The sequence below is a fragment of the Liolophura sinensis genome, chromosome 3 (assembly GCF_032854445.1).
Source record: "Liolophura sinensis isolate JHLJ2023 chromosome 3, CUHK_Ljap_v2, whole genome shotgun sequence".
In the NCBI taxonomy this organism is placed as follows: domain Eukaryota; kingdom Metazoa; phylum Mollusca; class Polyplacophora; order Chitonida; family Chitonidae; genus Liolophura; species Liolophura sinensis.
The window spans coordinates 9,583,569-9,597,483 of record NC_088297.1 but is presented as its reverse complement, the minus strand read 5'-3'; the positions used below and the strand labels follow the sequence as shown (position 1 = coordinate 9,597,483).

General features: G+C 41.7%; 1 protein-coding gene across 1 annotated transcript; it reads right to left on the bottom strand.

Moving 5' to 3' along the window:
- Window positions 1–1,307: 1,307 nt before the first annotated feature.
- Window positions 1,308–13,326, bottom strand: LOC135463857 (uncharacterized). The gene is made up of 4 exons (XM_064741313.1): window positions 13,301–13,326; window positions 9,322–9,524; window positions 8,068–8,781; window positions 1,308–2,562 (listed from the first exon to the last, which is right to left on the bottom strand). The coding sequence occupies exons 2-4, from the start codon at window positions 9,464–9,466 to the stop codon at window positions 2,075–2,077; spliced, it is 1,347 nt and encodes a 448-aa protein (XP_064597383.1). The 5' UTR covers window positions 9,467–9,524; window positions 13,301–13,326; the 3' UTR covers window positions 1,308–2,074.
- Between the last annotated feature and the right edge of the window lie 589 nt (window positions 13,327–13,915).

Sequence of the window (13,915 nt, the reverse complement as noted above, 5' to 3'; positions counted from 1 at the left end):
ATGCACCGGGTCAGGGATACCTACGATTCAACCAACATGTCACGATCCTTTATGAGATATCTACATTTTAGCAAGTAGACATCATATGTCTCACACTGTTCCGCACGCGAGCTTGGTTATGGCCAAGTTTTCGGCTTTTTTGCGAAGCAGAGCGGATTCCTTTAACTTCCTTAGTCTGGTGCGATACGCGAGCTGAGAACGACAAAACTCTGGTGATTTCTGAATGGATACTGGATAGCTTTTCTCTTTTAAAAAACGGTCGAGGACTGTTGGGAACGCCTTGAATGACTGCGGATCGTAGTCTTCGCCGGACGGTTTTGTCAGCACTGTATAAAAATCACACAGATACGTGTCCAGCTCTGTGGGCGTCAGCGTTTCCATGCGGCGTTTCTCTCCGTGAGTCTGCCACCACCAGCGTTCCAGTGCCGTCACCACACTGATGAAGTTACGAATAACGTGATCATTTTTGTTCTTCAACCCATTTCCCTCCATTATCCTCCGCCGAACCACCTCTCGATGGAGATGGGGAGGCAGAGCAAGCGTGGACATTTTCAAACGGGTGTCTTTCCTGGTGTCTGCACGTGTGGATGAAAGTAAAGGCCCGCTTTCAGACAGCATCGACTGAGCTGGAACAACAACAACAGTAAGTCGCTAATTCAGGGTGTGTTTGATCTCAGACCTGATGCATATCCTATATTACTAAAATGTTTCCAAGAATTCCGGAAAAAAATTGTTCACAGATGCAGCTTATGGCAATTTCGTTCTAAAACAACATTTGCACAGACCTGGTCTTACCCAAGTACAACATTCGAATATCACTGCTATCCAGCAGAGAAAAAGACGCTCAAAATCAATAATCTCAAACATTATTTAACGCAAATACTACAAGGTTGGTAACATGCAACAGGTATGCTGTGATCTCATCCGTTTTGATTTCAATAATCCAAGCACAAAACCGAACACGGAATGCAACAGCGGATGCTTAAGAACTCTAAACAATGCTCTTTCCCCCGATTATGCCAATGCGGAAAGCAATGTATGTATGTATGTATGTATGTATGTATGCTTCAGGCTTAACGTCCAACTTAACAACTTTTCAGTCATACGACGACGAGGAATCATTAGGTGTGAGTACATATATTGTGTACTCTTGTGGCAGGGCGAGTCTATGCCACCAAAGGGCTGGCGCCACTGCAGTATCATGCCGAAGACACCAGAGATGACACGCCATCCAGTCCCATTATACTGACCCCGTTCCAACCAGTCACGTTTCCTTGACCTAACCAATGAGGAAAAGAATCTGGTTGAGGAATTGACTAGTGCCGACTGGGCAGAGCAACAACAACACATGCCTGAATCCAGAAAGAGTTCAGGTGAACCCAATACATGACAGAGCAAATTGAAACATCTTTTTATTCACAGTAGTAGATAGGTAGATACTGACGAATCTGGTAAACATGGCAACCGCGGGAAAAGTGGAATATTTGTTCTTTTAAGTCATTACAGTGTACAATACCAAACATATCAAGTCTTCCGTCATTTCATTCTACTACATCCTAGCGCACAGTGGCATTTCCTGATTTCCCCGGCAAGAAAGAATCCTCGGAAATTTCTCGTGTACGGTTGCCATAACATAATTCCTGAACTCTGGAAAACTGGATCCAAAAATTCTGCTCTAGAAACTAACAAGTCCATCAAAGATTCGTTGGTGTGCGGCGATCTGGATCTTCTAAGCAACCTGCCAATGTGGATGGATATGTTATGTAAATACAGACAAAATGAGAGCGACAAACGATTTGCTACAATTATGGGCATTACCATGACCGTCTGTCGCTGCTGGAATCTTCAAGAATGGATAAATGCTGCCCATCAGCTGGTAACCGATATTCCGGATCATTTGTCACCGGGGTCTAAAAATCCTATTTTCTACAACAAATGTTGCCTGTGTCTGTTGTGCTTAGGAAATTCTTATTACAGTTCAGCCAGATTCACACATGTCATGCTCCTTGTGGTGAAGGTTGGTGTATAAGTCCGGCCCTGAAGTGTGTCTGCACATTGTCTAGTTTATGGCGCGCTAACGAAGCTCCACGGCTTCCTTTAACTTCCTTAGTCTGGTTCGATACGCGAGCTGTGAACGACAGAACAATGGAGATTTCTGAATGGACACTGGATAGTTTTTCTCTCTAAGGAAACGGTCGAGAGTTGTTGGAAAGGCCCTAAATGACTTGGGATCGTAGTCTTCGCCGGACGGTTTTGTCAGCACTGTATAAAACTCACACAGATACGTGTCCAGCTCTGTGGGCGTCAGCGTTTCCATGCGACGCTTCTCTCCGTGAGTCTGCCACCACCAGCGTTCCAGTGCCGTCACAACACTGATAAAGTTCCGAATCACGTGATCATTTTTGTCCTTCAACCCGATTCCCTGCAATATCCTCCGTCGAACCACCTCTCGGTGGAGATGTGGGGGCAAAGCAAGCGTGGACATTCTCAAACGGGTGTCTTTCCTGACGTCTGCACGGGTGGATGAAGGCGAAGGCCCGCTTCCAGACAGCATCGGCTGAGCTGGAACAACAACAGTGAGACACTGATTCAGAGTGCGTTCCCATGAGCAGACCTGGTGCATAGATGTATCCTGTATTCTAAGGCACATAACCAAAAGGTGTCTCGGCATTCGCAAGGTGTATGTCTTCTGTCGTTTACACTGTTTATGTGACCCTATCTTGCTTACATGCTAGTTATGAGTAATTTTTCATACGGAATTCCTTCTGCTGTCAAAACACTACCTTCAGAACATGTGTCCCTATAATAAAGATGTCTGAAAGACCGACTTTGACCGCTGAGCATGGCTACTGGTGCCCCTCAAAGGCTAGATTAAGCCCGTAGAGGCTCATTATATATATATATTTATAGGAAAACGGTGATCTGGGTAGCATAGCAACCACTAAAATATCTTCACCTCTGCAGCCTCAAAGAATTAAAACTGTACTTGTATGAAAAACAAGTGGAGATGTTGCCCCCTACACAAGTTCATACCTCTCTACATACATGTATATGTACCAGATACAAGTATTTGTATAGTAGATATGCAGAAATTGCCTTTTCTGTTTCCCATGGAGATCACTGGATACAGGGTAGATCCCTGAACCACTGCATACAGTACACTCTGCTTAACAACAAACCAGCCCATAAACATCCTTAAAGGCCACAAATTCTTGAAGGACAATCTGACGAATTACATATAGCTTTTTCCATGCCCTCCAACCATTATTAAACCTGCTTAAACATTATATATCTTATATATATATGAGGTTTATCATACCTTGAACAAAGTCATCCCTAATCATGCCAAAGAAATTGCCAAGGAAATGGATTCATGAATTTGTGTGGCCTTCCTGACATAGCATGTGCACATCAAATATCCTTAGAACAGAATTCCTTTTAAACCAAAGATAATGTACATGGATATGTACACAGCCACATGTACATGCATTAGCGAAATATATGTAAAAGTCAGCACTTAACAGCATGTCAGCATTTAACAGCATGTCAGCATTCAACAGCATGTCAGCATTCAACAGCATGTCAGCATTCAACAGCATGTCAGCATTTAACAGCGTGTCAAAATTTAACAGCATGTCAGCATTTAACAGTATGTGTACATGTCCATAGTAAACATGTACTATTGACCGGCCCTGATAGCACAGTTGGTAAAGCGTTTGCTTCCGGATTCAGGGTCAATCCTGGGTCGGGTCACACCTAAGACCTTAAAAGAGGAACTTCACTTGACGTTCAGCATGAAAGGGTAGTGCAACGACTGGTTGACCCATATCAGCATAATGGCTCGGGCTAGGCGGCTCACTTGTCCACTAAGTGAAGCAGCACTAGATAAGAGAGCAATGGATATCCGTACTGCAACAAAGGTGGCACATTACATGTACATGCACTCTAAGGACTCCTTCATTATCATATGGCTGAAAAATTGTTAAGTATGACGTTAAACCCCAAGCTCTCACTCCCTTGAAGTTGTCATACTGGACAGCATTTTTTTTTATATACATTACCAAAGACATTCAGACTTACATACCCTAATTCCTCAACCTTTCGCATATGAAACAGGAATTTCAGTGGAATCTATTTCCATTTTTACAAAAACTCCATTGACTGGGTTGATCAATTTGAGAGTTTCAGTCTTCGGCAAATGTTTCTAAATTATACCAACTTGATTGGGTTAATGGTCGAAGAGAAGCCCCTGATAAAACTGAACATCCAATTGTTCACTTAAAGTCTGAGATATGCCAGTATGCATGTGGGAGTCTCAACATTATGCAGATAACATCCAAAATAACAGCAGAATTTTGTCGCCGTTGGCAACATGCTTCCTTAAGAGACAATACCAGGTGCATCTACATGAAATAGTATGTGAATTGTTAGAATTATTCTTTATTAAGTTTCCTGTGATGTGTACACAAATACACATCACAGATTGGTTAGTACACAAGCAAAAAAAAACAAAAAAAACTGCAGGTTAAGATCCCAAACTTGTAGTTTAAAGGTGAAATTATATAAAATGTAATTCAAAACGAAGCTTTCTAAGAGATTACAAGTTTGCGAAGAAATTTATTTATTTATTTTATTTGATTGGTATTTTATGCCACACTCAAGAATACTATATTTCACTTATACGACAGCAGCCAGCATAATGGTGGGTGGATACCAGGCAGAGCCCAGCGGAAACCCACAACCATCTGTAGGTTGCTGACAGACCTCCCCATGTACGGCTGGAGAGGAAGCCGGCATGAGCTGTTTGCAAATAAAAGAAATTGTTATGAAAACATATCTCATTGGTAAGCCACCATACATGTATCTTTGTTCAATTTACTTGTTAGTTTTGTTCATAGATTCATGTATACATCTTGACTGGTTTGGGAGCCCAAGCAGTTTTTTGAAATAAAATCTTAAAATGGCTCCAAATATGGAGCTCATTGTAAAGCCAATATGAAGGAGAAATTTGAGCTGTATTTCAACACTATCTGGCGTCCTGCTTTTATACATGTAAGTGCTGTCATCGCAGTTTATAATTTGTTCACGATCGTGAGGGTGAAAACAACTGGAAGACTGACTTCTCCTCAATATTAAACATGTATCTACAGGAACAGGTACATGTGTATGTGTAATTACAACTACAACACATGCACATATATCAAAGACACAAGCATGTCGCAGCTTCTGTTGAAATATCAGTTGCAACTATAATACATGAACGTACAGATAACAAAAAAAATAACTATGTCATATTGAATACCCTAACAGCATGTTTAAAGCACACAGAGTAATAAGCCTTAGTACTAACATGACAAAAATACATGTACAAAGAAAGGAACGAAAATGAAGTCATAAAAGAAAAATGTGTGTGGTTTTACTGAAGTTCATGGGTTTAAGTATTATTTATTTATTATTTATCTGACTGATGTTTTACGCCGTACTCAAGAATATTTCACTTATACGACGGCGGCTAGCATTATGGTGGGAGGAAAACGGGCAGAGCCCGGGGGAAACCCACAACCATCCGCAGGTTGCTGGCAGACCTTCCCACTTACGGCCAGAGAGGAAGCCAGCATGAGCTGGACTTGAACTCACAGCGACCACATTGGTGAGAGGCCTCTGGGTCATTATGCTGCGCTAACCAACTGAGCCCCCATGGAGGCCCCTCATAGGTCTTGGAGACACGTTACATGTATTCTGATGAATCTAACACAGTAGAGATAGAGAAAATGGGAGATCTGGAAACATGACAATCCTGATTTCAACAGGACAAGTCTGGCTAAACTACTATGCTGAAGTACCAAGTCTTTCCAAGTATTATACACATGCTGATATCAGAATCCCTTTCTATTAATGAATTTGCTTTTCACTGCGTGCTTGAGAGTGCACACTGTACATGTAATTCAAATTCGTGGATTCCATCTATAATAAGCAATCAATGGTATTCGTGTTATTGTTGCAAAGTCTCAATGTCTTCCACCAATATGGAGTGCAAATCTGAACACGTACATTACAGGTAGGAAAGCTTGTCAGTGACTTGCCAAATGTTGTGTTGGTGGTTTTAAGGCAGAACTTCCGTTTTCTTCAGAAATAAAATCGACTGCTTCCGTACAAGTGGAAAATTGTACAGTATAACATTAACCATCACTCAAATTAATTTAAATACACTTCACCTGCAAACATATGATGGAAAAATTGGTGTGTACTGCTGTATTAGAGTGGATTTACGCGCCCACTTTGTTCCGCAAGCCACATGGTGGCAGGAAAATCTCAGAAATCGCTAAAAATAGACCTCACATGGCCGCAATGTTGAGCAACTACATGTAAGCCTACACGAATGTTCTGCTTCAAAATGGAGCAGTAGGAAGAAGGCTGCCACGGATGAGGAGCGTGTGGTGTGGAAAGCCTTCATGGCTATATTTATTTATTTATTTGATTGATGTTTTACGCCGTAATCAAGAATATTTCACTTATACGACGGCGACCAGCATTATGATGGAAGGACACTGTGAAGAGCCCAGGGGAAACCCATGGCCATCCGTAAGTTGCTGGCAAACGTTCCCACTTATGACTGGAGAGGAAGCCAGCATGAGCTGGACTTGAACTCACAGCAATCACATTGGTGAGAGGCCTCTGGGTTATTATGCTGCGCTAGCGCGCTAACCAACTCCTTCATGGCTATAATAAATCTATTCTAAAGCGTGTAGGGGCATATGGTGGCGGTGCAGTGGGTGCGGAAAACAGGTGTTTAGGTTGGTGTCTTTTGTGAATTGAAGTGAATAAAATATTAAGCGACAAATGCAAAAAACGTGTCCACGCTAAACAGGCTACTTGACATATTACTTCTCAGGTTGACAGGCTAAATTTGCGGGGTTACACTTGCAGGTTTCAATTAAATTGGCAAATGCTAGTTGAAGAATGTAACTCTATGTATAAACCAACACAAAGTGTTGGTAGAGTTACGGGGAGTAATTGCTTGTACTGTGTCGGATCGACAGTAAGCCATATTTATGCTGTAAAGCTGAACCTAATCGCGCTAAGTCGGAGCAGTAAAGTGTTGTATTTAGATTTGTAAATTAGCTTCCAAAACACATATGGGTATTTATTTACTTTAGACTAGGCGCACATTTGTCGTTCGGTGATGCTTTCAAAGGCCTGCATGCTTATCAATGCAGACCTATTTGTTATCTGTCCACCATCTACCCATAATCCGCCTGTTTAGGCACGACATACTCTCAGAGACCATACGTGAAACATGCATTCTGGAAGATGATATGTAGAGATGGTACTTGTGTTAATATTTCGTTGCCCACTGAAGCGTTTTGGCACGACTCACTTGGCACAACATATGAGATGAAGGGGCCTCCGTGGCTCAGTTGGTTAGCGCACTAGCGCAGCGTAATGACCCACGAGTCTCTCGCAAATGCCGTCGCTATGAGTTCAAGTCCATCTCATGCTGGCTTCCTCTCTGGTCGTACACGGGAAGGTCTGCCAGCAACCTGCGGATGGTCGTGGGTTTCCACCAGGCTGTGCCCGGTTTCCACCCACCATAATGCTGGCTGTCGTCGTATAAGTGAAATATTCTTGAGTACAGCATAATCAAACACCAATCAAATAAATAACTAAATCAAACATATGTGAGATGTGCATTCCAGCAGTAGCTGTGTAGCGAATCTATTAGAGCTAACAGTTACATGTTCAGTGAAGTGTGAGTGTGTTTATGAGTCTTGTCACAGGTATTACAATCTTGTGAACACACTCCTCTCCATTGCTCCCAAGCTGTGTCCAATTCCCAAGAATCACAACTAGACACGAGGAATCATGGGATACACTTTTTAAACTCATCGGCTAAACTCTACATGATTTACGGCAAAATTTTTGACCAGTCACATGATGCAAAAGGACTTTTTTGACAGCGACAGAAGAGTTTGGTCTTAAGACTTCCCTTGTGACAATTTAATACCATAAAACCACACACATTTTTCCAACTTCACACTTGGGGGACCAAAAAGAAAGATTTCCTACCTGGACTAAATCCCGAGTTTTGTGGAAATGGCAGTTCACTATCAAGCGATTGGAGTGAGGCCATCTGGAATGAGCTGGAATCGTCAACTGATGCTGATGGAGAGATGTTTATATGTTGGGGGGTTGATGATGTGGATAAATGTTGCGGTGAAAATGACACAGAGTTATCTCCCATAGATTGAGCAGGCTCGAGTCCTTGGTCAGAAGGTAGATCAGGATTAAAGTTCACGGTTGATGGTAAGTGCATGTTTGTCACAGGGTCATTGTCTTTAGCCTTACTGATAATAGAGATCAAGCTCTGATTGGCTGATTCGTCCTCTGTTGTGGACGGCAAAGTTTCTGAAAAACGACCCACTTTTGCTGGTGATTGGGAGAATGTGTGATATGATGATGCTGGTGTGTGTTCAGGTCCGTGTCTTTTGCGTGGCAGACTTGGATCAACACGATGTAAACTCACTGGGAACAACTCAGGGGTCTCTACGTCCGACTCCTCTTTTACAACAACAACGTCTGGCTCCAAGCGATCATCAGTCAATGAGTCATCAACATCATAAATCCTGTCATCTGTCCGAGAGACGGAACCTGAACCAGACATGTGAACATTTCCAGCGGATCGGCTTAAAGGATGATCATATGGGTAGTGATCTTCACGAACACAGGCAGGTTTTTCGTGACCTTTAAGCCAGCCTGGGTCAGGATTTTCCCCTGAGCAATCTGAAAAGAAAGTTCACTAGATGGTTACACTGTCTGTCTGTAGTGACCTCACTACACTATATACAAGATGGCTAAAGAATAATTCATAAAAAAACACAAAAAAGAATACTTTTATTTTAAAGTTCAAAAGGAAACAAATCATAAGAGTGTTTACATGTATATGAACTTTTGGGAGTTGTGGTAAGAAAACTCACTTTGACAAGAAATAGATGCATGTTTAATCATGGAAACATATAGGTTTTATTTATTTATTTGATTATTGTGTAATGCTAAACTGTCTACTCAAATATTTTCCACTTATATATGATGGCAGTCAGGTTTATGAGCAGAGGAAACTGAAATGCCCCGGTTAAACCCCTTTTCCACCCTGACGTACATATGTACACAAGTTTGAGTCACGCGAGCACCATTGGCAACTTATTGTCACCCAGGCACCAAAAACAAGGACAAATGGAGAACAGATGAATTCGCTGTCCATGGCCAGGTTTGAACCATGCCCTGGCTAATGCTTGAACATTTACTACAGATTTATCATCTCACCTAAGGATATAGCTCCCTTGGCCTTGTACTCTGCCAGTCTCAGGTCCAGCCATATTGCAAATTTGGACAAGATGACCGGCTCACTGCAGAGTTCTCCAATAATACAGGCAAATTTGTTCTGAACTCGCTCCAGTGACACACCCATTATTGGGTCTCCTCCGTCCCTTTTTAAAAACGCCAACAGTGTTAACTGGGAGGCTATCCTGTACAATGAAAATGAGAAGATGTTGATTATGCTAACAAACCCTACTTTTACTCACTTTTAACAGCAACACTGACTAAGCAACGCTATGATTTCCAACCACGACATCTCCATAGCTCACCTCTTCTGGTTCCTGTAGCCAGCGCATATCTTACCGTACAGATACAGTACTGCACCTCCCCTATTAATCCGCTAATGGATGGAGAGTTACAAAGTGAAAGCTAGCAAAAATGGACAGGTAACTTAGCTGTTTAACCACAAATTGTTGGTTTAATTTGACAGAAAAAAAGTACAGGCCTGCTGTTCAATAAAAGTGGGCCCCTCCACCATGTTCCCCTTCGAATTTTCAAAGCTTTCACTCTGTAACTTTCCCTCCATCAGCCAGCTTATAAGGGAGCCACATTACTTTGAAAACATGGTGGATGATGATTCTGACTTCTAGATTCAAAAGCCTGGATTACTGTTAAAACAGGTTTGATGACTCAGAACTTAGAAGAAGATTCAGTGCATACAAAACATTAAGACTGGCTATTGCAGTCAAATGAAACATTTCTGCGAGATGACACAGGGACATGTGCTGGGGCGAACCTACTCAGAAAAGTCTGATCCAAAGGACTACTGTCCGATGGATGTTCAAATCCAGCATGATCAACAAAAAAAATCTGTAAAAAGTCATAATCGCCTGCAGATAAATTCTTGTCATATATACATGTCCACAGAACATTGTACGACACTGAACAGGCTAAAGTATAAAGAGGAGGAAAGTTTTTACCAGGTCCACTCCATCAATGTACATGTAGCTGCATACATCACTAGGTTGATGGGTGAACACATCTTGGGGAATGTGCCCATAAGCAGACATTTGTAGTGTTCCTCTTGGATTGCATTTATAATAGTTTTATATTTTTGCAATTGGTTACATTGTATTTAGAGAATACATGTACATGTACTGGACTTAATTTTGCACCGTCTGAAATACAGTCAATTGTATTTTATGAAGTCCAGAAGTTCGACTGTGGATGACTTTTCAAATATTGACTTGACTTATTTAAACAATAAGGTTAACGGTCGCTCTCTTCAGATTGTTCACAACACAAGAGACACATGTACCTTGATTTTTTCTCCGTAGAAATGAGACTTCACCAGATTACCATTTAAAAACTGTGTAGGGCGATGTGAAGCGCAGATATTTCTATATGCATTTTACCACTTAGATGTTCATGGAGAGTTTCACTGACACATTTGAATTCCCAGGGGCATGATCAGAGGCTAAGCGAGCATGATTATAATGCGAAAAACCCATAGCACTGGCCAGTGTTTTCGGGCTGTAGTGCATGTCAGTAAAATTGATTTGAGGCCATGTGAAGTTTTTAATGTGTTTATAAGGCTTCTAGATTTGATGTGTTTACACAGCCTTCGCACATGTCCTACCACTTGTTTCTCTGTTTGGCATTTGATATCCTGGAGTGAAGCTAATTAAAATTATCAATTGCACGGTGATCACTGGCAAGGTTTTTGACAAGTTTTATAAGAAGTCGAATCAGCATTTCTGGGTCCTCGGGAGTGCACACAGATTTAAGCAAAACAGGGAAGGGGCACTCGCAGATTACCATGGCTAAAAGGTATGATATTCTTGACTTGTTAATGTCGCTGTTGAGTTGACAAACAGATACATATACAATCTAGCAACTATTGTAAAACAATCTGGTCCAGGGGATGGAATGTGATGTTTTCCTAGAGTAGTACGTTACTGATGCCAAACTAAAGCAAAACATTGAGCCAAAGTGTTGATGTTTATCTTCGCGTTTCTTTCTATCAAGGTAGGCCAATGACCGCACAATACATGGATTTTACTACAAGCATAAGTTTGATGGAGCGCTCCAAACGCTTCAGTGCAATCTCGCCTACTGCCAGGTTAAATCAGAGTGAAGTGGTTATGGTGGTAGGGCTAGACTTCTAAGACTAACCCTAGAATTGCACTAGGAGCTACAGCACAGTTAGCCCTGAAAGACTCCAACTCCTTTTCTAACACTGGCCTAGCGAGTCTTGACGCTTACAGTGTTGATTTTGTCCTCAACGCAGGTCCAGGCCGATTGTCTTCGTTATTGAACAAGTCTCGCGTAAATAAAAGACAGCAGCCTAAAGACCACTATATGCCCTACTCATTTTAGAATGGATTTATTATACCACTACACACGCACATCGGCCACGGATGCCATCTTCCCACTGCTCCACTATGAAGCAGGACATGCATGTAGTCGCTCAACAAAGCATCCGTGCCTGCGGAACGTGTACAGTGGAAGCCTTCATAAATCTATTCTAAAGTGAGTAGGGACAAATGGTGGTGATGTGGTGAACACTAAAAGCAGGTCTTTAGGTTGGTGTCTTTTATTTGCATGAGACTTGTTCGATAACAAACACAATCGGCCTGGACCTATGCTGAGTACAAAATTAACACTGTAAGTGTCACTGTCAAGGCTCCAATGATGCTAGGCCAATATAAGAAAAGGAGTTGAAGTCTTTTGGGTTACAGTACTAATTTGAAATGTGAGAAGTTGGGTCAGCCTAAAATCCGGTTTGAGCTTCGGTGTGTCGAAATGAGACCAGTTAGCCAAGGATCTTGGCTGTCATCTTTTAATATGGGGTTAGGCGTAGATGACAGCCAAGAAGTCTTCCAGGTTAAAATATTGTTTTCTAAGAGCAGGGTGAAGAAACGCTGAGAAACAAAAATCTGTGCAAAATACAATACATGCATTAACCGCCAAAATTCCGATAAATTATGTTCACCAAGACATTCTCTGTTCCTCTGCCAATTTTTTCCACATTCTGTACCCTTTATGACCAGTGAATCCAAGATAATTCACAGCTGTGACTTACACTCACATGCTGTGTCGACATCATGACTTAATAAATCGGGTTGTTGCTGCTTGCGCATGCATGGTTGACCTTTCACAGTGTTAAGTTTTGATCAACTGGCTGTCAGTTCTAACAGACAGAAAGCCAATTGAGCACAATAACGGACCCCACAGTTTGTGCAAACTGTCAAATTAACTTTGCAGTGAAAAATGGGGGGGGGGGGGGGGGGGGGTTCGCCATTTGTTCCATTCCAAATTTGAAGGAAAGGTCAACCGCTGTCACGCATGCACCCCTCGCTGACCCAGATTTTTAAAAAATGGCAGCGCGCATATCAGCCTATTTTTGACTTCTAAGATTTACAGGAGAATGGTGATGTAAAGCCAAGTAGTGATTGTTGCAAAATGCGCATAAATATATTAACTTTCAGAATTGCCGTGCTTTATGTGTATTTAGGACGAATCTAACGTAAACGAATCAGAAATGAATGAGGGGTTAGCTCTATGTAAGCATTATTGGGGAAATCGGGTCCACATAGCTCTTGGGCTAAGGGTGGCCAGCGGTCACCGCGTATCAGATATATAAGCCACCCTTAGACCAAGGTTTCAGGCTAACATCCAGTCAAGGCATTGTTCGCTACTCACTGTCGTTTGGCCACAATGCCCAGATCGAATCTCAGATCGGTAGACGCGAGCTCAGGCCTGCTTTTAGGCTGAGAAATAGTAACGGTGACTTGTTGCCTAGGTGGACAAGTCTACAATGAGCAGCATAAAAATGTCCTAAGTGCGAGACTATCATGCAATTGATGCCCACTTCTAGGCCTTGGTTCTATATCTTGGACTTTTACGTACATTATAAAACACACAAATTTTGAAATCTGAAAGTCAAATAAAAGATACATTGCAAAATTCGGTCGAATCTTACCCAAAATGTATGTCCTTTGCTGTTTCAGGAAGTAATGGCGTTGTTTATCTCCAAACCGAGAGAGCGCCATGCAGGGAGCATTCATTAATTTTATTGGTCAAATGTCATTGCTGGTCATTTGTAATTTTGATAACACGAAAGAACCAAGATAGGTTTGACAAACGGAAATATATAGCAGTATATTTCCTTAAATCAATTTGAGACAGATTTTTTGTCTTTCTTCTGAATAAGTTATCCAGTTAAGAATAGACCTAAATTAAGCAACAGGTTGACTATATCGGGGGGGTGGGGTGGGGGGGGGGGGCTATGCCTATATACACTGTACTTATGACTACTACAGAGAGGAAAAAACAAAATAAATAATAATGAAAAATTAATACAAGATAACGAACCGTCCCAAAAAAGAAGAAGAAGGAAAAGAAAAAAAACGTGTACATAGCATACTAAACTTGGGATGAGACGCTGGTTTAATATTAAATCCTTCCTCGCACATTCCCGAACGAGCTATAGGCTCGATATGGCGACGATTTCAATAGGAATATTAACTACAGCAGTTGCTAATTAGGGGAGGAGTGGTCATTTTGATTAATTAACTAAACGCCTTACTGTTCATAC

Coding starts and splice junctions, on each gene's coding strand:
- LOC135463857 (XM_064741313.1), bottom strand. CDS start 9,466: ATGGGTGTGTCACTGGAGCGAGTTCAGAACAAATTTGCCTGTATTATT. Junction 8,782..9,321: donor CAAGGGAGCTATATCCTTAG/GTGAGATGATAA, acceptor CTTTCTTTTCAG/ATTGCTCAGGGGAAAATCCT. Junction 2,563..8,067: donor AAACTCGGGATTTAGTCCAG/GTAGGAAATCTT, acceptor TTGTTGTTCCAG/CTCAGCCGATGCTGTCTGGA.